At 37.5% G+C, this 26,328-nt stretch overlaps 4 protein-coding genes across 8 annotated transcripts; 2 read left to right on the forward strand and 2 right to left on the reverse strand.

Moving 5' to 3' along the window:
• Positions 1-417: 417 nt before the first annotated feature.
• Positions 418-3,529, forward strand: LOC135172570 (beta-1,4-galactosyltransferase 1-like). The gene is made up of 2 exons (XM_064138713.1): positions 418-1,446; positions 1,553-3,529. The coding sequence occupies exons 1-2, from the start codon at positions 646-648 to the stop codon at positions 1,745-1,747; spliced, it is 996 nt and encodes a 331-aa protein (XP_063994783.1). The 5' UTR covers positions 418-645; the 3' UTR covers positions 1,748-3,529.
• On the reverse strand, positions 3,421-10,764 carry LOC135172554 (RNA-binding protein 5-like). The gene is made up of 7 exons (XM_064138673.1): positions 10,413-10,764; positions 8,815-9,427; positions 8,188-8,257; positions 7,566-7,639; positions 6,736-6,849; positions 5,781-6,528; positions 3,421-5,634 (listed from the first exon to the last, which is right to left on the reverse strand). The coding sequence occupies exons 2-7, from the start codon at positions 9,400-9,402 to the stop codon at positions 4,493-4,495; spliced, it is 2,736 nt and encodes a 911-aa protein (XP_063994743.1). The 5' UTR covers positions 9,403-9,427; positions 10,413-10,764; the 3' UTR covers positions 3,421-4,492.
• A 370-nt stretch (positions 10,765-11,134) lies between these two features.
• LOC135172571 (p53 and DNA damage-regulated protein 1) lies at positions 11,135-13,682 on the forward strand. 4 transcript variants are annotated; one of them, XM_064138716.1, is made up of 3 exons: positions 11,135-11,294; positions 12,616-12,845; positions 13,434-13,682. In XM_064138716.1, the coding sequence occupies exons 2-3, from the start codon at positions 12,620-12,622 to the stop codon at positions 13,598-13,600; spliced, it is 393 nt and encodes a 130-aa protein (XP_063994786.1). In that variant the 5' UTR covers positions 11,135-11,294; positions 12,616-12,619; the 3' UTR covers positions 13,601-13,682. The 4 variants fall into 4 exon arrangements, 3 of the variants coding, with proteins under 3 accessions (XP_063994786.1, XP_063994787.1, XP_063994785.1); XM_064138717.1 differs by lacking the exon at positions 11,135-11,294 and adding an exon at positions 11,658-11,773; XM_064138715.1 differs by lacking the exon at positions 11,135-11,294 and adding an exon at positions 12,191-12,366.
• On the reverse strand, positions 13,678-25,712 carry LOC135172549 (nipped-B-like protein B). 2 transcript variants are annotated; one of them, XM_064138639.1, is made up of 3 exons: positions 25,500-25,712; positions 24,290-24,668; positions 13,678-23,789 (listed from the first exon to the last, which is right to left on the reverse strand). In XM_064138639.1, the coding sequence occupies exon 3, from the start codon at positions 23,781-23,783 to the stop codon at positions 16,827-16,829; it is 6,957 nt and encodes a 2,318-aa protein (XP_063994709.1). In that variant the 5' UTR covers positions 23,784-23,789; positions 24,290-24,668; positions 25,500-25,712; the 3' UTR covers positions 13,678-16,826. The 2 variants fall into 2 exon arrangements, with proteins under 2 accessions (XP_063994709.1, XP_063994708.1); XM_064138638.1 differs by having other exon boundaries at positions 25,148-25,712.
• Between the last annotated feature and the right edge of the window lie 616 nt (positions 25,713-26,328).

Consider the following 26,328-nt stretch of genomic DNA (forward strand, 5'->3'; position numbering starts at 1 on the left):
CAGGGTCAACAGGTTAATTTTCAGCCGAGGGTTAGTTCCTGAAAAATTTCATCTTATATTGAATAGTCCTTAAATGACAAAATGAAAATTGATCTAATCATTTTGTCTTTTAATACCATTACTCGAACATATGAAACTAAAACTTTTCTTTTCTTTCTGGAGTTTGGAATATATTTTCTTTTTTGTGTATATATAAATTGAATTATCCTTTGTTCTAAAGGGCTTATATTATCTCTCAGGTAATTCCTTTAGTCTATACTCTACCACGAAATGAATTTGCTCCAACGGCTCGGTAATTAATCATTTCAATATCAAACGCCTGGTAATAAAAATCTCATGTTCGCATTATTTGAAAGAATAACCAGTTGTACATGCGCACGACTTCCCCGGTGACGCAAAGGTAAGGAGATTTAAAAAGTACATCCTATATCCATGTCACGGGTGAGTGAAGTGATTTGGCTTGGTGTCCTGGTATAAACAATAAAACAAAACTGTGTATTTGTGACACAAACTCTCCCTGTAGTGAGCAAATATCTGCAGAAAATGCGTGAAAAAGATGATTACTTCACCTTAGACTAAAGAATTCACCGGGAGGCGATAATCCTAAGCTATTACCATAACCAAATGCGGGTGATATAGGTTAAGATGTCTCGGAATTTTCAGAATTTCATTAAAATGTTCATAGCATTTTTACACAGTTATGCACGTGGATTATCCTATTTAGTCACAACGATACTAGTCCTGGGTTATTGTCTTCACCCAGGGAGATTTGCATCTCATTACAATTTCATCAAGGCGGAAAATATTCACGATGAGCTGGAGAAATCATACGATCCCAGAGATAATTCATGTGCAATATCAATAACTGGAAGAACATTTTCAGAATTATCATATCCCCAAGAACATCTGAGGGAGGATCCAGTGGCAATGGCCAGGAGACTTGGAATATTACCTGGTGGACAGTGGAAACCGCTTAATTGTCATCCCCTGTTCAATGTTGCTATTGTTTTGCCATATAGGAATAGACACACTCAACTCAGTATTTTTATGAATTATATACATCCATTTCTACAGTCACAAAATCTGGATTATCGAATATTTGTCATCGAGCAGAGTCCTATACGTGAATTCAATCGTGCTAAATTATTCAATGTTGGATACAAAGAGGCCACGAAAGTCAATGATTTTCACTGTTTCATATTTCAAGACATTGACTTGATTCCACAGAATCCAGATAATATTTATGCATGCACTAAAATGCCAAGGCATATGAGCTCAAGTGTCAATACCTTCAGGTATAATTTGCCATATACTGGATTGTTTGGTGGAGCTATTGCACTGACTAGGAGGCAATTCGAATGGGTCAATGGATTTTCCAATGTTTTTTATGGCTGGGGAGGTGAGGATGATGATTTCTATAGCAGATTGCAATCCAGGGGTCTACAGGTGAGCAAATTTAATGATGTGTGCATAAATGGACATCTCACGTTTGTATGTGGATGGGAGAGTTTTCGATTGCGTTTAAAATTAAATAATACGCTTTTAATTACAGGTGACTCGTTTTGGACCTGATATAGCTCAGTATTATATGTTGACACACAAAAAAGAGCCACCGAGCAGTGCTAGATTCGAGCGGTTAGAAAATAGTGCCAGGAGATACGATTCTGATGGACTTAACAGTCTCGATTATAAAGTGCTGGATCATCAGCTTCGTCCACTGTACTCGTGGATATTGGTTGATGTTTAATCTGTAGGACGCAGTACATCAAAACAATTAGAAGAATTTTATTCATTTTGTGGAAAGAAAATTGTATATCAAACTGCATATCAAATCGAAAAGCCTTTTTTAGAATGTGATGGCATATTGTCCTCTCTTCGGAGAGGTTTTTGCATATTCAATGAGGAATACATGACCTAGATAACGCCTGTCGATTAGTGTATCTTCGTAGCTCAATTTTTCATGGTTTAGAGCCAGTGAAGATGTCCGAGTGCTCTGGCCATTTTTTCGTTAACCCTTTAGCCTATAACCACGAGTCAGACTCGTGGTAAAGAATTTGTGCCATAAGCGAAAACAACGAGTCTGAATCGTGGTAAAGACTTTGAATTCGAATTTCTTGCGTATTATAGCTCGCGCAATTGGTAGATATCGTGTAGGCTAAGGGGTTAATATTCTTTCTAATATTTATATTTAGACGTCAAAGCTTCTATGTGAATACCTTTGACACTTAAGTTATTGATTTGTCGGCAATTATTTAATTATCCAAACGTAGGAAAGCTAATTTTTATTTTTCATGAAGGAAAGTTGATTAAATTTATAAGAAAACATTTTTTCATGATAATTCTATAATTGTCGTGAATTAAATATCATACTCTTTTTCTGGCATAATTTATGAATGAGAATGATAATTTACGATTTGCCATTTTCGACGTCATTTCATCGTTGTCTTTAGCAATTTTCTTTGTTTGACTAGTCAATAGTATATTAAAATCTTAAAATCTCTAAAGTTGCATAAAATATTGTCTATGAAAAGCAACTTCAATTATTTATTAAATGAAAATAATGACGAAACTTCCTTACATTCTTGTTTGAAAAAATCAGTGCGCTAGTACTTTTATTTTTCCATTCTAGCATTTCCGAAAAATAGTGCTCTTACGTGATTTCTTTAGAATGCATAAAAATAAAATTTGACCATCTTTGAATATCTAATTTCCCGTTCACCAGAAGACTACAAGAAATATAAAAATTGGCTGAAAGGAGCCAGAACATCCTTAAGCCCCTTTGTATTAAATTTATTTCTTCATAAAAAAATTGCAAAAATGAGTGATCGTGTCGTTTCGATCTCCGTTTGCCACTAATTTAGCCTAAGTACTCATTAGAAACCTAGTATTGAAGAGATGAATCAAGAGATGAACTCAAAATCACCAAATTATCAACTCATTTGCAAATACATATCTTCGTAAACGAGAGGTTTGGACAATTGCACCAAGAGACACCCCTCGTGTAGAGTTCTATATCTCAGTACTGATTACCTAGTTCGGCACTCGCCTAAGTTTTCACTGATGATTTCCTTAGCCCGATAATCCCACGATGTATTATTTTTTTTATGAGATTGTCTCGGAAAAAGGTTCTGATTAATTTATTGAACAGAACCGATTTACAGAACAGATTTTTTGACAGAACAGATTTATTTATTTATTGTTCTCGGGATGAACTAATTCTGTAGATTTATTAGCAACAGAAACTCGAGAAATAATGGACTAACTAGTTTCAATGTTTAGAATCAATTTCACTATATTGTCACGTATACTAACCATCCTAAATTTCACCAAAAAAATTTACAACCCGATAAATAATGAAATGTTTTTGTATGATTGTTGTTGGTAGTTGACTAAAATTCAGCAAATGATCAGATAAACAAATTTTCAAGCAATCCGCAAGTGTCTTTATTATGCGTGCTCTGTTTGCTTGTTTCATACACAAAATGTTCACATAAAAAAATAAAATTACATTCATAATCAAAAAAAAGAATTCCTCATGATGAAATTTATTACAAAAAAAAAAATAAGAAAAATCGAAATCTCAATAGAAATTGTTTTCATGCGACTCGAGTAAGTCAATGCACATGGAGACAAGTTGACATTTCTACGACATCCCGACGCTTTTATAAATGAAGTAAACAACCTGCTCTTTCCTAAAAATGTACTTTATTCTATTAGAGTCGCAGCTAAAATGGATAAGAGACATTCACTGTAATTAAAACGGACAAAAGTGATAATGCAACTACACAAGCTGAATTAATAGTTAACCCTCCCCGTTAGGAGACAAGTTGATAAGAATCGGCTATTGAACGATTCGACAAGTTTATCTTACGATGTACCTCCACTTTCCAGCTGAAAAAAATCCATTCTTCCATCTCATGTCATAGCATGTATCAAAGGACCACATTTTTCAATTCAGTCTTAAAAACATGAGGATGCGTACGAAATCATCTACATTGTCGCTTATTTCAGTAGATATAGTCCCTCTCGAGCCGCATTAAATATGAATCATAATTTTGCACTTCTAATATTGAAAGCGGTGATGCTTGCGTCTATGTACATGATAATAGATGGATATCCTAACAAAATTATCGTTTTATTTTACATCATAGAACTGAATTTATTCAAAATTCTTTATAGATTTCCTCAGTGTCATAATTGATGTATCTCATACACACACGAGACCTTTTTGTCTTTACTATTTCTGTTATACAAAATACTTAATAATAATTTCTTTCGCTCTCCTCGCGGCTTCGACCCCCGGGTACGAATAATTGCATGAAAATGCGATTCACAAAGGAAAAAATAAAATTATGATAACCCATCGATCATTAGGATAATCTTGGAGATAATTTTACAATTAATAAATTCGCAACAGTTCATTCTATTACGTTTCACTAATTCACACAGCATATTCTCCAATCCTCCATATTTTTCATACCCACATATGTAATTACGAATCAGATAATTCCTGATATCTCGCATACGTCATCTTCTTGACACAGTCTTTGTAAGTATCACCAGGCATAGCACTGTAAGATGACGACTTAGCCCCAAGTCCAGCTGTGGGAACTCTTCTCTCAGCTTCGATGATGCTGGTCCTCCCCTGATTCGTTTTTCCTAATCCCATCCCCTCGCTCCAACCCATCTTTTGCAATAATTTATTTCCAACATTATCAGAGCCAATTCCAACTTTAGTGGGCTCTTCATAATTAACTGGTGCCTCATCAACTCTAGTCTTAAGATATTTCTCTTTGAGTTTATTCGGTTGAGCTGGCTCTGGCTCCCCATACTTGGCTCTTCTCTCCTTAGCCCTATCTCGATATTTATTATTTCTCTGTTGAGGATCATTGGGATCCAATCCCCTGACTTGGTACCAACTTTCGAGATTCTGCTTGTGAAGATCCGACAGCTGTTGATGACGAACAAGTCCTTCTTTACTAGGAAATTGACGTTTACAAAGAAGACAAGCAAGTTTAGCCCAATCAGTGTGCTGTCTTTCCTCTTGTCCAACATCTTCAATCTCCTCTTCCGTATCACTACCTCCCCCATATGCGGCTACTAAGCCATTACCAGCAGTATCCTCCTCTTCATGATAAGAATTAACAATTGATTTTTTCTCAAGAATAGCATAACCAGCATCAGCTGCACCACTCCCTCCTTGGTAGGACTCACCCACTGAGTACTCAGCAGACCAATTGCTCTTGGCATTCTCCTTCTTCTGGTTCAGTGTCTTTGCCCAACGCTCCATGTCCTTAGCGATTTTTTTAGCTACTTTAACTTTGTCCTGCTTTGTCTCTTTCTTTTTGTCATCGTCTTTTGACTCCTGAGTATTTATGTTTACAATATTGTTAACCATCGTGTTTGAGACATCTGTAGTCGTGGAACAAGTGGAGACGTGATTCATGGTGCCAGGAGCTGGAATATTTGACTTTGCGGGTTGATAAGAGAGGGACTCTGCATCCCAGTAGAGGAACTGCTGGGTGTGACTGTTATAGTAGTACTGAGAGTTCGGGTCGTAGTACAGGCCGGTTGAAGGATCATAGTAGTATCCAGATGACTCGTCGTAGTGGTAAGTACTGACATCGGGTACAGCTAAAATAGAAAAATAGTTGATTATATTCGATGAATTGACAAACCGCGACGATTTTTATGTGAAATATAATAAAACAAACTACTTTTCTCTAGTTATCCAATGTCTTCACCCCAATCAAATGAACTTCAAAATGATGTCTACTTACAGTAAACTTTCCCATCATTAGCATGAGCAGGTACACGTCCACTGGCCAATGAAGTGCTAGCAGGAGCAGTTGGAGTTGGCCTAGCTTTCATCTCCTCAGCATCTCCTAATTTTCTTGATGCCTGGAGCTGCTGTATCGCTGATTGTGCTACAGCAGCAGCAGCATTAACCCTATCAGTTTGATTCAATGATGGTAAAGTGATGGCAGTCCCCTGAATTATTTGATTCTGATAGTACTGCGTATAGTATTGCATGTAATGCGCCTTTTGTGCTGGTGTTTTGGCATACAAATTGGCACTATATTCAGCAAGTTGAGCAACATCCTCTAACGTATACTGCTGTGGCTGATTCTCGTTCGACTTCCAAAGTCCCGCGCTGTTGACCTGATGAAGTTTGCAGTAAGCAATTTCGACTTTTCGACCGTCTACGGTGAGTCCCTGCTTGGTCAACTCGGTATGAAGATACATTGCATCAACGACATTGGCCATTTCTAGGTAACAAACACCTCGCGATGTGTTTGTCAATGTGTCACGACCAATTCTAATACTACGAATTGGCATTGCTGATGAATTATTCATTGCCTGGAGGACTGAGTCTTCAGTTGTGAGAACGTCAAGACCACGGAGTAAAACTGTGTTTGTGGGATGTGGACTTATCTCGTCACTACCTTCACCACCTTCTTCACTCTCTGCACGGGATGCTGAACACTTGAAGCACGTCTCTCGTCTTTTGAAATTGTGTGCTCCACACTGACACGATAAAATGGTTAATATTATTGAATTGATCTATTCCAAAGTGTCAAGACATAGAAGTTGATGGTGGGGGGGGGGGGGTCCTTAAATTTTATCAATACAAGGACAATTATAGGAAAATCTTTCGACATCGACATTTTGGGGCCTTGATTTGATGGGACTCTACGCAATAAAGAATTAGAGAAAATAATAAAACCCATTTACCTTAACACAATGCCAATCTTGGCTATTCTTTGATGGTGGCTTATCCATGTGACAATCTTTTGGGATGCTGTACTGCATCAGGGCACGATACTGCTCCTGTAGCATAAGGATCCCCTGAAACAGAGAATTTCAGTGTTATCATGTCCAGGGTCTTCCGAAGGCCGCTTTTCCTTTTCTCATCAATCTTCCTCTCTTCGTTCTCTCATCGATGGTAAATATCTTTATCTACTTCGCTTCATCAATTCTGAGCAGTTTTTCTCATCAATATTGAATTTTCTATGAACAAACCGATAAAGTATGATGGAGCTATAACGACTAGAAATGCTCATAAATATTAGCATATGTCATTGACAGAGGACAAAAACGAAAAGCTATTGTTTGGAGAATATTCTAATGGTCAACGGTATTCCCCAATAATTGTATAATACTACAGTCAAATGGTAATATCGCGTGTCACTACTCAATCAGCAATGGTCATCTGATATAGTTCCAAAACTTGTATCTTCGGTTGTATCATTTGTATGTCCTGATGCAATAAAATGTGAGTGGTGTTGGAATTTTGATAAACATTTTGCATGTGAATATTTAGGGGTGGGACTCTCCCTAGGTAGAATAGATAACTGATATTGTAGATTAAAGTAGCCTTTTAAACAGATGGTCACAGCATAATGGCCATGTGTGGGGGAGTAGAAGGCCAACTGGGAACAGCTTTGACCCCAATGTCGCCACGGGGCGTCGGTGGGCCAAACAACTATGTGCGTTGTTGTTGTTGTTGAGGTTGAATGCTCAAACATCAGCCCAACCCATTTGCCAAAACTTCTTTTTTCTACCTGTTTCATCTCCATCCAACGTGCGGCCTCCTGTGTCGCGTTAAACTCGACGAATGCAAAACCTCGCGAAGCACCTATACAGAGCAAAATACACACATATCCAGTGTTAATCCACGTTTATTGCCTGGGTATTTCTCTACTTCTGAGAGGGCAGGCAATTTTTGTCACAGCACCAACCATTGAGACAGACCGTTTTAGCATTATTCTTTTTACGAAGATGTTACTCTTCGTTTTATTTGTACTTGCTTTGTTTTGTTTAAATCATTCATTTAATTAATCTTCTCCAGCATCACTCGCCGTTTTTGAACACTTTTCTCTTAAATTTCCACAACTCAAACTCATAAAAAAAAATAGTCGAACAAAAAATCTTTTTTTCTACTGATTGATCGAGAAATTTCAACATTTCTCTCTGTCTTTCTCTCAACTTCCTCTTTTCCCCTGCGTTGACTTACCTTTAAGCGCATTGAAACCACACAGTTTTTATAATCGACTAAAGTACGATAGTGAACGAATTAAATGATGTTTTCAGTATTTCTGCATTTTACGGAAAATGAACAAAAAAATGAAAATAAGATTATGAGATGAGGACACGTCACGAATAGTATGCAATGATATAAATTACCTGTATCTTTCTTTCGTATCAGCCTTATGTCCTTGGGCATGAGTCCACAGTTTAAGATGTCTTGACGTACCTGTGATCACAGATGTCAGAATAATAACAACGATGCAAGATAGAGTATTGTACGAACGTTTGCACATTAACGTCCAAATTTAGACCAGAGTTGCAATAAATGCTTGACTTAAAGTTCTCTTCAGAAGTTCTTTTTTTTCGAAAATTTGTATGAGATACTTCATGTCAAATGGGTCAACCACTGACTCACTGTGAATTAGTTCAATAACCAATCTGAGATAATTGAAATAATTCGAGTCCCCCAGTCGCAGGAAAAATGGAGGACAATTTCCCAGAGCGTGAAAATCACCAGTTGCCTTACTTGACACAAAATATCTCATACAAATTCAAGAAAAAGAAAAGAACGAAAATTTGTCTTGTATGACATATTGTATAGATATTCTTGATGATACGGTTCCTTCTGAATGGATATCTTATTCATCATTCCCTTCGATTATCTACAGTTCATTAGAAGGGTTTCATTCAGAAGCAAAGAAATATTGACCGATATGTTACTCAGATGTTGAAATGAGTTTAGATCGGGGTACTCTACACTTGATCACCAAATTGATAACCTACATCATTTTCAGTAATGTGTTGAGCAAGGCCCCGGATCATGATGGTGTTGTTTGGTGTTTGTGACTTGTAGTGAACTCCCTCCATGGACGATCCATAACCACGTCCATGATCGTGATCATAGTCAATGCTCTCACGACTGTGATCATCATCCCGATCACGATCACGATCATCCCTTTTACTACGTCTATCCCTATCCCTCTCACGATCTCTATCACGCCGTGAACGATCTCGATCTCTCTCTCTGTCTCTATCTCTCTCCCGATCCCTGTCTCGATCTCTTTCACGATCACGATCACGTTCAGATGATTCTCGATCCCTCGCTCTGCTGTAACGATCATCCCTGTCCCGATAACGCTCCTCTCTGCTACGATCACGTCGATCTCGACTCCTGTCGCGCTCCCTGTCTCGTTCACGACGATGATTCCTGTAGTCTGGGCTCCTGTGCTCACGTTCACGATGATCCAGTTCACGATGGTCTGAATAATCAGGAGACCTGCTTGTACGATAATCTCCTCGATACTCGTAATCACCGTGTCGACGATTGTCCGGGCCGTAGCCCGGCTCCCACGGATCGATATTATTGTACATGTTAGCCTTCCATTGACTAATTAACCTGAAAAAATCATGAAAATTATGAGACGGTATTTCATTATCAAAATCGTCGACTTAAAATTTCCCGATCTTTGACTGTTCAACGCAGATTTCACAAAGTACAGCAAGATGACTCCTTAACATTTAATTAGAAGAAAGGGAGAAATATTGACCCCACCTTCCCCTAACTGTTGAATGTTTTCTTCGAATCAGTGAATGATTATCGACAGGAATAAACTCATTGCTGAAAAGCATTTGATGTTCTTACATTTGTGGACAATCTCAACTGTCACGATAAGTTTAATTGATATTTGTATAAAATAGAAACATTTGTTGTGGTGTGCACAAATATCATCAACTTTTGGCAACAAATCCGTTTGGAATAAATATATTCAATATACCGGGATGTATTCACGATTAATCGCAGCAGCTCAAGAGCAAATACAATTTTTTTATTTTTAACGAACAAAAAATGGCTTCGAGCGTGGTTTTGTTCTACTGAATTCGGTAATGATAAGTTGGGACACTTGAAGTGCTCCAAAAACTTGGATTATCGATGTAGTAAGATATTGAAGGATCCACCACATACTTTTATAAATATCTTGGGTCAGAATGGACTTAGGGAAACTCACAACACGACACCTCATTCCAGAGTGGATACGCGGAGTGCCACCAGCACGTCATCGCCATGTACGATTTTCATCTGAACTACGATTAATATTCCATAATAAACTTGTCATTCACAAATAATGGAAAATGCGATTTATTGCTCCCAGAGCTCAGACTGTGATTAAGGTTGTTTTAATGACCTTTTGGGTGATTAACGTGATAGTGAACCTTATGGACGCCTCGGGGTTTGGATGTCAAGTCCGGAGGTCGACCAAAAAGTTGAATGATTTCTACATTTAACACTTGACTCAAGAATGTATCAAATTATCAGTTTTTGCAGTCATGAAGATTCATTTTTGGACCAAATAACTTCGTCAGTGTCTTCTTTGTTCGCTCACCTCGTGTGCCCCTCAGGTCCCTTTCGTCATCAAAATGTCGATGTTACCAGGAACGTCTGCGTTTCACTGTCCCTTCCAACTAATTTCGGTCACCAATGTCTTTTAAACCGACACTGTTTATTAACACTCTAGGAACACTCTTGAGTTTGATAATAAATCTGCACAATGGTGTCGCAAAAATGGTGTACTATATCTCGACCACGCGAAATATGGCGGTGTATACCTGAACGGCTTAAAAGCTTTTAGAAAACTCGTAGTAATGGATGGGAAAACCCGAAGAGGATGGACTAAAGTAGAGGCTCAGTTCCGGGGGTTTGATTGACCGCCAGCAACATCGTGGTACCTCAACATCGAAGAGGGAGGGCACCATATGCAAATGGCCGTCTCGCTACCGCTGCGCCATCTTGAAACGCCTGTCGGAACCTGTTCGGTGGTGATGCACAGGATTCTTCTCATACCATTGCGCTCTATACTGACAAGGGATTCTGGGATCCTTCGCTAAATACCTCCAGAGGATTCACATTATTATCAGCTATATCCCACTCAACAATAGGATAAATAATCCAACAAAGCCACGAGGATTTATTATTCTGATATTCAGGGCGATCTTCCACAAAAAACACCATGAAATTGTCTTGATTGAGGTTATGAATGACTAACCCTCATCCTTCGGCCAAGTCCTGGACTCCGCGACTTGTTTTTACGTCGTGCTGCAAACTTCACACTCATAATTCTGCAGCTATCGTTCCTCATTACCATAATCTATTACATTTTGAGGCCGATTACGAACATTCAAGACGGTAATAGGCAATCATTGAGATCGTTAATGAAGCCCTAGTCATCGAAGCTCTAGGGAACTCAAGCTTCTGTTTTTCTAACCAGGTTAGATTGTCTTGCATCATTCAATATGTTATCGTATAAGGTATTTGTTCGACAATCAGCAGATAATCCAGAGTCTGCTATAAATAAATATAAAGGAGAATTAAATTTCTGTGGAGATGAGGCAAGAAAAGCCTACAATGATATAATAGCCGATCCTTGTTCAAGAAAACCGAAGAATTTTCCCTCTCGTGCTGGTAAATCTTCCAGTTTTGTAAAAATAAAAACTAAAAAATGTACTGAACTGCAACAAGTGAATATCACAGCGAATGCTATTTTGAAATCAATCGACCAAATTGATTGGAATTTTATAAAGCAAAATGTAACGAAAGAAAACGTCAATATTACTGACAACTATGGATGGACACCATTGATGTTGGCAGCTTACAATGGAAACTCGGATATTGTTAAATATTTATTGACACTTGGAGCAGATAAAAGTTTCAAAGAAAAATCTGGCTACGATGCACTACAATTGGCTGGTAAAAAGCATCATGATAACATAATTTCTTTATTGGAGGGTGAAGATCCCAAGGCTATTGTTGATAATTATGAAAAAAGTGACCAGAATCATGTGAAATCGTCCGCATTCTACTGTTCGGTCTGCAAAATTAATTTTCAAGAAACAACTGTGAAGAAACACGAGTCCTCGTTACTTCATATTTTTAACACAAATCCAAAATTACCGGATCCTATTTATGGTATACCAAAAGGGAATAAAGGGTATCAGATAATGTTGAATACTGGGTGGGAAGAGTCAAAGGGTCTGGGACCCTCCGGTAGTGGGTTGAAATATCCTGTCAAGACCGTTCTAAAACGAGATCGAAAGGGATTTGGGGGAAACAGTGAAGCTCGACCTAGGATTACCCACTTCGAAAGTAATGCTGTGGCTGCAATAAAAGATGTTCGGCAAGAGCGAGTAATGAGGGAAAAGGGTTATAGAAAAAAAGATAGAGAGAAGTTTCTTAGCAGAGAAGCTAGGAAAGAACGAGCTATTAGACAAGCACTTTCTTGACTTTATTGTTCGGTGATGAAAATACGAAATGGAAGAAATAGGGCACGGATGGGGCACAATGTAAGTATTTAAAGGAGAGTGGAACAAAATGAAATAAGCGAAAAGCCAAAGATGAATCTCTGTGAACTATTGTTTTTATCATGTTTATTAACTGAAACATCAATTTTTTTGCTTGTCAAATAATTCTTTTTCAACCCTTTCATTTTGCCATCATGTCGACCATGACTTTGTTATTTTCATGAACTCGAGACGTTATAATTAATTGTCATTATTTTACTAATAGATTCCAATTGTTTTCATGGGTTACAGAATCATGAAGGAACAGAGGGAGATGCTGCAGTATTTGCAGAAACTTGAGGAAAAAGGTGGAGAGATTTTAACTGATAGGCAGGAAATTGTAGCGCTAGATAAAAGGAGAAATGATGATCGTGTTGGAATGCGTGCACTTCAAAAACAGAAGAGTGATAAGTGTTGGATTACAGTTGGTCCATTACTCCTGAAGATGAACTCGGATGAGGCTGAAGAATTACTACTTCAAGGTATATTTTTTATTGAAAAATTCGAGACAAAAATAGGCTGTAACGAATATTTTGTTCCGCCAATGATGTGAAAGTCTTTCGGATTTTTTTTGCATATTCCATATCCATTTTGGATAATAAATTATTGATATGCCTTCCAGATTTACCAACCTGCATCTAATTATCTTTTATTTTTATTCAAATACATAATTCCTATTTTCTTCTTCATGGAAAGTTCAGGGCATTTTTCAATACATTTGCAGGCAAATTACTGGATCGTTCTGCTTCGGGAAAAGTAGAAATTAATTAGAAAATAATGGCTACTTTTTGAGTCACTTTAGAGAGTAAATAAATTAATATAGCTATACTAATGATTTATTAACTCCGACAGAATGATATTGGAACGGGAGTGAAAAACTTTTTTGTTGAATTCATCGCTAATGAGTCAATCGAATTAAATAAATCCTTTTTCTCAAATGTAGATATTATTGACTGTCTATTCCCATTGAGAAATTCAATTAATTAATTTTTTATCCTCGGTTGTCACATGATAACTAAAGAAAAAGTAAAATTAAATTTGATAGTAACCATACCCATTGCCATTTCCAGATCAAAAGGACTGTGATATCGAGGTGACTAAGCTTCGCAGTAATTTAAAGGTAAAGGTCAACGAACTTCGAGATCTGGAGTACATGCCACCAGTGTCAGGTCTTATGCTGAAACCAATGTCTAATGCAGAAATGTCAGCGATTAATCAGCTAATTGGAAGACAGTGATTGATGAATTATGATAATGTGAATGTGATTTTTATTCTTGTGGGAGATGGTCTAAGTATAAAAAAAATTATAAAACATTTGATATATGGTTATGTTTATTTTCTTTAAGAATGTACCTTTTCTCCTTCCCTCAGACGATGTACATAATAAGTTATGAGTAAACGAGCGTTAAGTCTTACCCAGAACAGCCCTTGTAAAGTGTATTTTTACCACCTATTTTTACAAACATCTGTTTTTTTTTCTCATTATTCTATTTGTCATTAGTGTAATCGCTACACACAAACTTTTAATCGTGTTATGGATAATACTAACACTTGACGGATTTACTCAAATATATAATATACTTTCTATTTAACCATCTCTTTATTAATTGATATTCTTTCGTTAGATTACCAAATACAAAAAACATAGCTGATACAATATAATGTTATGATACAAAGCGCGCATTAAGGGGCATCATGCCGTGTAGAGTATTCAATTTTTGTTTTTTTTTTTGTTCCTTTTTAACTTTTGTTCTGCCAACTTTACACAGCACGATGCGTATTGCGGCCTAGGTGTAAATATTCGTATGAATAGACCTCCTTAATTTTACATTATACGTAGAAATATATTTAATCTGATTTTTTTCCGCACATTTATTTCCTAAATTTTCGTTCATTTCATCCTGTTTCCATCTCCTTTCATCCGGGTAATTATTCGTTTTATCTACTTAAGAGTCAATTGCAACGATAACTGTGAGTTTCTTTTAATGAAAAATTTGGATTTGTTATTAATCTCCCTTAATAATTATGAAGAAATGCGCTTTCCCTTAATAACACCTGTGAATATTCGTCCTCATTTTTATTTATGTATATTACCTTTTGTATCTAATTCTCAGTATGTTATGTTTTATATACATGTGAATGTTTATACAGAACAATTCCTCCCCCTTTCGCCTCTTCAGTTTCTTCCCCATGATCATGCTTTCATTCAATGTAATCACTTGATTGCAAACATTTTTTTCTCTCGTTAATCAGTTTCTCCGAAAACGATCAAATTTTATTGGAAATATAACTCTGGTTAAATTAATAATAAATTGTAAAAATATAACTGAGGGGAAAACAAATTACGGATAAAATATAGAAATTGTATTGTGTGCGTACATAAAATGAAGGAAGATAATTGTAGTAACGTGGAAGTTAATATTCATCACGACGTATTTTTCATTTCATTTTGTCAAATTTTTCTTCACAGTAATGTTTCACAAAATTTCATTGAACAATTTTCCCACCAGTAACCGATAATTACATATTTATAGGCTTATTCAACTGTAGCATGGACATTTGCTATACACAAGAAAGCCAACTAATGAAGATGATGAAAGAATTACAGTAGCGAAAAATGCGAAAATAACACAAATTAATAATGTAATAATGAGGTGAGATGGAGATGAATATTCCAAAATTGAAGGAGAGATTGTGAAATTATCATGAAGTTCCGGCATTGTTCTTCACAAAGTCACTTCCCAAATTTCACTATTTCCCATTAAACCAGGGGATATATTCATTTAAAACTGAACTTGAACTTCCATTGACTTGATGCATTTCACCACTTTGTAACTAATTTATTTTAATTAGTATTCAATAGTCCGGTCCATTCTGAATTATCCCTAATAAATTCGAGATCAGTGTGAGATGACAAAATTAGTAAAGAGAAGAGTCAAAAAAAATTAAGACAATGAAATAGTAGCATATTAAATGTATCACTGACGTTGAGTGGAGATACTCGAAACAATAGATATTCAAAAAACTAAATTTCAAGACATCAAAATAACCACAAACGAAGTGTTTTCATACCAACCTATTTAAAATCATATATTTACGTATTCGTATTCCATCAAGACCAATTATTATTTATATTTTTGTATAAAAGACATTTTTTATTAAAAAAAAATTAGCTCCCCTTGAATAACTGTATTTAGCAATATCAAACTGTGCTGAGATAATCCGAACATCTTCATAAATACTCAATCTCGCAAATGAAAATAAATTAAGTATTTCATTTCGTACTTTTGTCATCGCTATATAGTTTGTAAGAAAATAATATTCCCATTCGCATTAATTTTTTTTCTTTACCTCTTCTATTATGTACACATATTACAAACAACATTATTGTATATAAATTCCGACATTGTTTTCACCATGTCCTATTTTCATTTTGTATTGTTGGGAGTAATTTCAATGGTCTTTTCATTGTTCCTTCACCTCGCGATTTACTTTTTAAAAATGTAATCTCTTATTACTCAAACATACTTCGGTTTTTTAAAGCAAATCTAATAAAAAAAATTATCATAATACAATAGGAATTATTTGAATTTTGAATTGATGATTATTAACTTACATTTGTTTTTCGAATCGAGTTAATAATTTATTCACTGGTCCTCCACAGAATCAACACGGATGCTTACTAATTACTTTTTATAATTAAATATTTTCTCATAGACTTCAAATTTACTTGGCTCGCTGTCATTAATATTTCGAGTGTTATCAGCCTCTCGAATTTAAAAAAGGACATTAATTTTTTTTCAATACATAAAATGTCGGATGAAATGTATAGAAATATTCAAGGATGGCAGAAAAAAAGTTCAGAATGAAGTATGAAATATTCCATAAATTTGAAGCTAAATATGCAAAGACAACAAACTTTGTACCATTTTGACACTGCAAAGGCGATACTCAAAATGACGCAAACTGACGATTTTGTGGTTGTGGACAATTGAAATATGTTTAAAAACTACGACAAAGAAAAAATCAAAGGGAATTTAAATTCGATCTCTCGGTAACTTCTGCTGAAAGATGATGAATGTTCTATAAATAATATACAGCTGTAAGTAAAGAAAAACGTCATGGCTAAACCAACTTTCATTACCAGTTAAAAGGAATTCATTCATAGCATACTTTTTCATGGATTCATTCGAATATTACAAAGTATCTCACTCCTATTTCAGATTTATGTAATATAGTCTGTGTCTTTTCAATTACTCCACCTCCACTCCCCACAATTATCACTAATCTGTACACAAGAAGTAGTTGTCCAAGTGTTTTATTCGAAAGCACTAGAAATCGATAAAGGGTGAAAAAGTTGTTTTTATTCTATTTCATTCAAATAGTTATTTTTCATTCTCAAGTTTTTGTTTGAACCTGTGTCACAAAAAAAAAACAAATTCAAATACACTCACTCTTCTCACTTACATCGTATAGTCTGGATCCTCACAATCATCACCGCTATCACTACTATCAGAGTTCCGTCTCCGTTTCTTCTTCTTATGTTTTTTCACTTTTTCAGTTTTGTGCGTTCTGCTCTTCCGATGCTCCTTGTTAGTCTCAGGATGAGCATGTATCGTTAATTTTGGTACACGTGGTGTCGTTGGTGCAGGAATCAAATTGACAGAATTATTTGGCAATTCTGAATTAGGATGTTCTACACCATCTCCAACAACTCCACCGCTAGTTCTCACAGCATTGATTTCTGAATGATTGACCCTGGCTGCCATTGGATCAACATTTTTCGTTGCCCCATCGTCTCCCTGCTCCTCATCAGGCTCTTCAGGATCAAACTTGAGTATCAACTGTCTAAAGTCCAAATACTCAGCTACTAATTTCTTTCTACCACTGCCATCAAGCTCCGCACTGCTGACTCCCTCCTTCAATTTAGCTAACGTGGCTTTTGGTTTGAACATCATATTGCTTTTCCTCGTAACAGCCTTCTCGTAGACTTTGGCAGATTCAGACGGTGAATACTGGCTTATTTTGGCGTCGGAAAATCCATAAACCTCCTTGAGATGTTGTCTGAGAGTGAGAAGTAGGAGAAATCCCTGACTAGCTGTTATATACTCCCTCAATAACGTTGTATCTTCGGGCAATCGTGCTAGGATAGCTTCATCATCCTCCTCATCCTCCTCTTCATCCTCAATTGTTGGAAGTATCTGAGCTGGTATTGGCTGGCCATCAGGTCCATAAATCATCGGTTGTATTTGAGGTATTTGATTTTCAGAACTTGGCTCTTTAGGTAATAATGCTTCTTTGAATGACTGAAGTAAGTTCATCCCAGACATTGAAATAATGACATCGATGTGATGAATAATGAAGAGAGGTTCGTCTTGTACCTGATATGTGAAGTAGGCCAGATTATCGGCCAGATAAAGCATCTGGGATAAACTTGATTTAGCTGTTTCATCGAATTGTTTCAAGAAGGATAAGACAATGGCTCGCCTCTGTTGTTTTGTACTCCTCAAAATGGTGTAAAGAAAACCATTGAGCGCACCCGGAAGCTCACCTTCTTTCTGTCTCATTCCTCTCACTACCACATCATTCTGAAGAATCTTCTGCAATCGATAACTGAGTTTTATTCCTAACTGCGATTTCATGTGAATAAATCCAGGATATTTCTTTTCAATTTCCTGGAGCTGCTTGTCCGCACTGTGGCTCACACTTTTCTCACAATCTGTACTCATACAGATGAGGTAAGGAACTATCTGAACAGGATGAACGAGCCCCTGGGCGAGAATTAACTGGATTACCTTTAGTGCTGAGTGGCGAACACTCACATTCAAATGGAGGAATGACTCGAGAATTTCCTTGAGATACAATTGTATCACAGTGCTAGCCATTCCAGATGAAACATCTCCCATTTCCTTGAGATTCTCTTGTTTGGATAATTTCGCCCACTCCTGATCTTGCTTTATCATCCTCTTCTCCTCCTCCTGAAGATAAATCTCGATATTATTGAGCACCTGAGTTTTCATTGCCACAAGTGCATTATCGGAGGTTAGCAGATGATGATAGAGCTCTTTCAACTCTGGTGTCATCATGAATTCATAATGCCTGATACACAAAGACCCAATCGCCGATAACGTGAAATGCCTGATATCATTGTTGTCCAGATGAACAAAGTAATTCAACGTTTCGAAAACTTGATCTTTGATATTGTCAGGCAGGCCGTCAATAACCTCTGGGTCGGTGAAGTCAAAGTGTCGGAGAAGTAATCCAACCGTGAACAAGGCGCGTCGAAAGTACGGACGACTCTTAATAAGCCAAGGATGTGAAGGATCCTTCTGATAATAATTTTTGGCCTGCTCCAAGTGTCCGTAGTACTGTAGAAAACAATCACGAATAAGCTTGAAATTTCTCGTGACATTATTGACGATTGAACCCAGACATGATAAACAACTTGCAACGACTGATTTATCATGTTGAAGAATTAGTTTGACAGAGTCTTCCTCCAATTGTGCCAAGAACGTTTCACTTGGATGCTCCATCAATGGTACAACGAGCTCAAGTGTGTGGGCTACACTGCTAATTATTTGATAATCTCCCTGTGTATTGCATTTCAAGCTCAAATAAGGTTGAAGAGTTGATGAATGAGCAACGAGAAGCTGTGGACGAATTTTCGCGAAGAGGTAGAGTGTTGTCATACATGCAACAAGTCGTTGTGACGAGCCCTTCTTCTCCTCCTTATTCTGCTCTCGATTGTTCTCCTCGAGACTCAGAATATTCTGAATTAAACAATCAACGATTTGTTTACAAGCTGTTAATAATGCCTTGGGAGGTTCCATGAGCAATTTCGTACTGTCTTCTTTATCTTCCTTGGGTTTAAACAGACTAACCAGCAGCTGCTCAAACCATTCCAGGCCAATGTCCTTATTTGTTGCAACAACATCAGTAATGTTCATAACTTTACGTAGCAAAGCTGGTGTATCAAGCGTTGGTTTTTCTCTTACCGGTGTAAACCACATATTTTGAAATACCTCCATAACCAATTTCCGTATGCCCTCTTCATCATTAACTCGTCTAATCATCTTGCCGCAGATTTCAGGAATCTTGGAGAAGTCAGGACATTCAATGCAGATGTCCTTTAGTATTTTAATCACTCTTTTACGTACACTGACACCAGTATCCAAGATTCTTGCTAATAACATGTCGTAATACTTGTCGATTAATTCTGGTCTACTAAGAACAAATTTACCGACAAGATCAACAGCAGCTTCACGAACCGATGTGGAGTGATCTAAAAGTGAATAATTCACTCCCCTCTGCATGTCGAGTCGTGCCAAAACCGATGGATCAGCCTCGACAATCATAGTCAGACACTTCATTGCTCTCGTTCTGATTGCAATAGATGATTCAGTTAATACTTGAAGTATCTGCATCAAATATCTATCAAAACTCTGTGAGAAAGGTCTTTTCGATGCCAAATACTGAGATATTAATTCAGCTGAATTATAGTCAATATAAGTTTGTAGAATGTCTGGCTTTGTAGTACTAGAACTGCAGGGACGGATCGAGCTGACAACAAATTTCTTTTTTCCCTCTATCGTCCGATAAACTTCCGAATATTTTTGCTCATTATTGTCGTTTTCATCTGGATCAACTTCCTCAGGCTCTGAGACGTCATCTTCATCACTGTCTATGTATTTACTTTTTCTCTTGGATTTCTTCTTACTCGGTGATTTTTTCACTGGAGTATTCTTTGCCTGACCAACTCGAGATTTCTCTTGAGTGTAGTCACGATACCACTGTGCGAGATAAAAGTACCTTGCGTACGACAGAGGTGAGTCTTTTATTCCATTGACTGCAAGATAATCCAGAAGTACTCGTTGCAGAAACATCGTACGTTCTTCATCCTCAGACAAACCAGCAATATTCGACACTTGCTCGTAATCCAAATCTTTTTGTTGCTCAGCCTTGATGTCATGAATTATCTGGTCGATTGTGGACAATTTACACTGGGAATTTACAGCATCTTTTCGTAATCTTGCTGCAACAACTCCAAGATATTCAATGGATGCCACTCTCAGGGACATGTCTGATCCTTTATTAGAAAAATGTCCGACAAGGAGATTCCCCAGGAGACTCAGAAGAAGTTCAGCGGCTGGCCATTCAGGTTTATTTACCGTTGCTAGCAGATCTTGTATGAAATTTTCGAACAGTGGTCGATAGTCGATATCAGTACCTTTACTACTGCACTTCTGGAGGAAAACTGATAGGAAATTCACAGCGATTCGGGTTGCAGTTTCATATCGAGTTATTATCAACACATCGAAATCAACTGGCACGTGTTTCTTGTCATCTTTTTTATCGTCCTCAGGTCTGTTCGATCGCTCCGCTTTCAACACACTGTCGGGTATTGTTACAACACATTGAATTAATTGCAGTACAAGGGCTGTTAACATTTGTATGTGCTCTTCAGAGTTTAGCCTGTACGTTCGTAAACCCCTTTTGCTGCTTGGTAATCTTGCTATTGAAGCTAAAATATCATCCAGCAATAATCTTCTGTGCATCTCGTACTTGGTGAAGATTACAGTGACAAGTTTTAGGGCACTTAACTGTAAATCACTGATGGATTCTACGAAAAATGGTGCAACACCTAGTGTTGATGCGTGAAGAACCGTCGTATCTGTCAATATCTGAATGTTCAATAATTCAGCAAGAAGGGAGACCAACTCGTGCATTTTATTGTAGACTTCGAGAATGCTTTTCTCACGAACTTCTTTTGCGTTACCCCGTTTCTTTCGTCCTGCAGAATTGAAATTATCAGTCTTATTTTTCTTGTTATCTATCCTATAAACTGGATCGAAAGATGGATAAATTGTGTTTTGGAGTTGAAACTTCATAAACAAAACTATTCTATCGATCACATCCTCCAGATAAATTGTTTTCTGCATATTTTGGGAAGTCATGATATTGAGGGCTATTAGAGAAGCATCAACAGCGCGTTGAACCCTCTCCATAGCCAATTGCATCCATAGTCGGCTTTCCTCAACATCATCGTCCGGATCAGCGAGCGGCGATACTCTAGCACCATCCCGTATATTCTTCTCCAGAATGTTGAGTAATCTGACAAGTCTGTCTGACGGTATCGACTCCATTGCCCTAAGGGATTTTAATTTTGCTGCCTCTCTTGACAGTTCTTGAAGATGATACTTGGAGATAAGCATTTCCTGGGGCACATCCCCATCATCATCCATGTCTATCAACGTCGAATCCTCAGCATTTTCAAAGATAATATCAATTGTTGAATTAAATCGCTGATAGGTGTTTGTCTCCATTAATTCATCAACACTCAGTTTAGCGAGCACCGGGACGAGTTTCTTTTCGAACTTTCGTATTTTTGGTTTTTTTGGAGATAATGAGCCTTCCTTAATGTCGTGCTCATCCTCCTCGTCGTCATCCATAATTTTTCGTCTTTTTCGTGCTCTTTCGTCTTTTCTCTTCTTTCCACGTTGATTCAATGATTTATCATCGTCTTCCTCGCTTTCAGAATCTGACTCGAAGGTTTGATTCACGGTTTGATTTTTACAGGCACGATCAAGTGATTTATCAGTGAATGAGGTCATATTTTGCGACATCAAGGTTTGATCAGAAAGTGCTAACCTGCTTAGCATAACAACTGGCTCCTTGAATTTCATATCAGAATATTGTCCAGCTAGTCTGGTGTCTTTCACTGCATTGTCAGGTATCTGATGATGTTCAGGGATTACAGGCAGAGGCATCTGCTGATCAGGCTGTATTTGCATATCAAGAGCAGAGTTGAGTGTATTTGCAACACTCTCGGGGGTTAGGTTGGGGTAGGATGGAGGATTACTATCGATTGATTGATGATGTAGTGGTTTAGGATCGATGGCATCAATAGGCAGATCGATATCAGGGAGACCAGAGACATGATCCAGCAGAAATTGTGAATTGTCCGGGACACTGGGGCCTAGATCCAAGGTCTGATTTGTCTCTAAAGGATGATGAAGCTGTTGATTCATCATTGGATCAAACATTGTTTGCTGCAAATCCAAGCTAACATTCATTTGACCCATCGCCGTATGCATTGGAGATGCTGTTGGCATCGAAGATCCTATTGGCATCGGAGATGCTGTTTGCATTGGAGATGCCGTATGCATTGGAGATACTGTATGCAGCGGTGATGCTGTATGCATTGGAGATACTGTGTGCATTGGAGATACAGTATGCATTGGTGATGTCGTATGCATTGGAGATGCTATGTGGATCGGTGAGGCGGTGTGCATTGGAGAGGTCATGTGCAGCGTATGTTGGGGAGTGATATTGGCCATGTTATGATGATGATGCTGTTGCTGATGATGGTGGTGTTGGTGGTGGTGTTGTTGCTGTTGTTGTTGGGGATGTTGTTGCGGTTGTTGCTGCTGTTGTTGAGGGTGATGGTGATGCTGCTGCTGTTGTTGATGGTGTTGCTGCTGCGGTTGTTGTTGATGTTGTTGATGGAGCGGCTGCTGTTGTTGTTGTTGTTGTTGCTGCTGCTGTTGTTGATGGAGCGGCTGCTGCTGATGATGGTGATGAGCCTGATGGGGCTGAATATGTTGTTGGGCTTGTTGCATATTCCCCACTTGCATCATAGGACTTTGTGAACCCATGTGTGCCGGCGAATAAATATTCTGATGATGTTGATTCATATTCAACTGATTAATGCAATTAGCTTCCTCTTGCATATGTTGGGGAGTTGTTCTCGACTGTTCGGTAATGACAGTGGCACGTGGTGATGGCGAAGGCACAGCAAACGGTGACATTTGTGATACATCAGCGTGATTCTGCGGTGTCAGTGGCATTCGTGGATGTTGAGCGTGAGATGTTCCCGGTGGTGGTAAAGTTGTACGGGCTGCTGCTGGATGAGCTGGACTACCCTGTGGTGTTTGTCGTGAACCCGATGAATTTGAATATGATGGTGAAAATCTTCCATAATTTCCTGGTGATTGGTTTGAATGCATCAGGGATCCACCCTGAGGCCAATTACGTGGAGAATTGTATTGCGGACCTTTAAATACATGGGGATTTATCTGCAATATTGCTTTCAACAGCTCTGGGGCATTCTGTTCAGTCTCATGCGTTGTCTGATCATTCTTTGGATGATGATCCTTCAATTCGATGTTGTCTGATGAGGTTTGGGATAATGATGATATCAACTGAGGCACCAGCGTTTCGTCGCGATTACTCAGCAATAGGTGGGCCTCTTCGGCGACACGTGGATGAAATAGCAGCGACTTGTTTGTTAATGTTTGGGGCAGGGGTGTTGGTAGGGGCATTTCCGGCAACAAGTCCGTCAGACTCGCTATACCAGCGAGGGTAGTGATTGGAACACTCGGTATAACCCCATTCATTTTGGGTTTTATTAGCTCTGGCATTCCACCCTGAACATAAAAATTTTCTCATCATTATTGTCTGTATTTACATTCAATTCTATGACAAAAATTTCATTGTGAAGAGATAGAACATGACAGGTTATCGGAAAATGTTATAGAAAGTGGGCATATTCTTCGTTCAATGCATTAAATGATCTTATTTTAGACGATTGTGTCAAATATTATTACGAAGCCCTTGGAAACATAGCTGCATCGAAGTAATTTCATGTTTTTTTTATTACTAAAATCAATTGTGAAATCGCAATGGACAATAAACGGCTGTTTCTCGAACTCTTCAGACAAACTAGTCAAACCCAAAGCCTATTAATCTCCGTCATCACCTGGAAGAGGTTAATGTGCTTTGATCTGCAAAATATTCATCTCTTTTGCCAGTTAATTTCTTAAAAAATTGTAAAATCAATGTCTTTTGATTACGCCATGAGCAAAGGTTGTGGTTTCCACTTTAACCGTTGTACCTCTTCACTATTAAATTATTAAAAAATACTTACTCTGTCTTGATAGTGGAGTTTTCACAGCACGCAGTGGTCCTTTATCAGTGCAGTTCCATATGAAATCCTGCATTCACATATTAACCAACGATAGATAAACATTTTCACAACCCGTTGACTTTCCATTCGTTTGACAAATATATTCTAAACACATTGACTTTCAATTTATTCGTTTTTTCCCACACTTCAATGTTTATCGGCACTATCACTCAGGAGTTGGTTTGTTTATTTGTTATGTCAATTATCAATGGAACTTAACGAGTCTCTTTCTCAAGTTCCCATGGTGTAGCTCGTATCATTCTCAGCCAAATTTTGACGATGCCCTTGGATCGAGTAGTAAACGATCCATAATGTAGTTTTCCCCTCAAATACTTGTTATCTGAAACCAAATAAACTAATATTAATGCTCAGATTATTTTCGGGGATGCCCTGCTCAATGTTACATAACCATCACAACTAAATTATTAGGAATCTTACAACAAATTACTGGATTCAATTTCACCTAAGTTTTACTTTTTGTTACTTATACATTGATAACTCTTATCAATGGTGTCCCTAATTAATTAATAACTAGCAATTAAAATGAAAATACTCTTTGGAACAACTGAAACTCCTAAATGTCATAAGTGAACCAACCTCTTCACCCAGCAATAATCACTATCTCCTCTGATTCACATAAAAATCAGGAAAATGTCAATCTTGGATCAACAAAAAAAACAGAACCTCAATTTTTTCAACCAAAGAATTACCAAAAAAGTAACTAGTAGACACCAAAGATAACATTCATGAACCACTCCTCCAGTGCAACTTGAAAATCCATGATAATGACTAGATACAACCAAACAAAACACCACAAACCTCGTAATTTAGTTGATCACAAATTAATGTCAATAGTCTCGTATCCAACAAAATCCCAACTTGCAATTTTTGGCGGGAGGCCGTACTTATTTGTTAATTATATAGACTTTAACAAACATATTTCGAATCAGCAAAACATTACAGTAAACCCATACGCATTCAACCAACTGTCAAAAAACCCTAATTTTATTCCACAAAAGTGTTTCCCCGAGATATCCCCCCAGTCACCAATTGTCATCCGTGGCTGTGGCCTACTTGGTTCTTTTTTTTCATGTCTCAGACGCGTATTTAATCACAATTTATCAAAGCATATAAATACATTAGAACATTACACACTCCAAGTAACACTTACATCATAAATAGAATTAATTGTACATTCACACATTGGTTTACCAAGATGAACGTTATTTTTTTAATTGTATTTATTATGTGAATATGAAGAAAACAGACACAAAGGCGTCCATTTTGCTCAGCAGCGGAGCTTAGCGGAAGTTGCGTAGTAGATGGAGTTCACAGGCAATTCGTTTGATTGTGTTGAGGAGTTGAAAAAATATGTATGCATGGTAGTGGTGAAGCATTCAAACGTTTCAAGTCATGTTTCCAACTGCGCGATCAACTTCTCCCACTTCATTGGTCCACAGGATCTGGTTATGGTTTATCTGCCAATGGAATTCTCTTAACGAGACGCTGTATACATTCATCTGCTGTATACATTTGTGCCTGTAACTGTTGACAAAACAATTTTCACTTCCAGACAGAACATTTTCTGGAACAACTTAAGGACAAAGATAATGGAAAACAATATGTTGCTGGTGGTGGTTTCCCACCCAGTATTCCTTTAAATGATTTATATCGATCGAGAGAAGATTAATTATTGACCGTTTAGAAGCGGCGGTCGTTCCATTGTAAATGAGTTTCAGGTTTGATGTCCACATCGTAAAAGAATACGAGAAAAAAAAATTCATGCATATGCAATATTTTGAGTTAAAAAAATTGATATATAACATTGAGAGGCGAGAAGAATTATGATTATGAAGAGTCTAATTAAGACCTTGAGTTGCCTACAATCGTTATATTAATGAAGTGGAAATTTTCCTCGAATTTTACCGCACTTAGAGGGGATGGCAACTTGCATGCCATCTTTCAATACGAAGTGAAACTAAAATCTGCCTCCGCACGAG

This window comes from Diachasmimorpha longicaudata, chromosome 2 (genome assembly GCF_034640455.1).
Source record: "Diachasmimorpha longicaudata isolate KC_UGA_2023 chromosome 2, iyDiaLong2, whole genome shotgun sequence".
Lineage (NCBI taxonomy): Eukaryota > Metazoa > Arthropoda > Insecta > Hymenoptera > Braconidae > Diachasmimorpha > Diachasmimorpha longicaudata.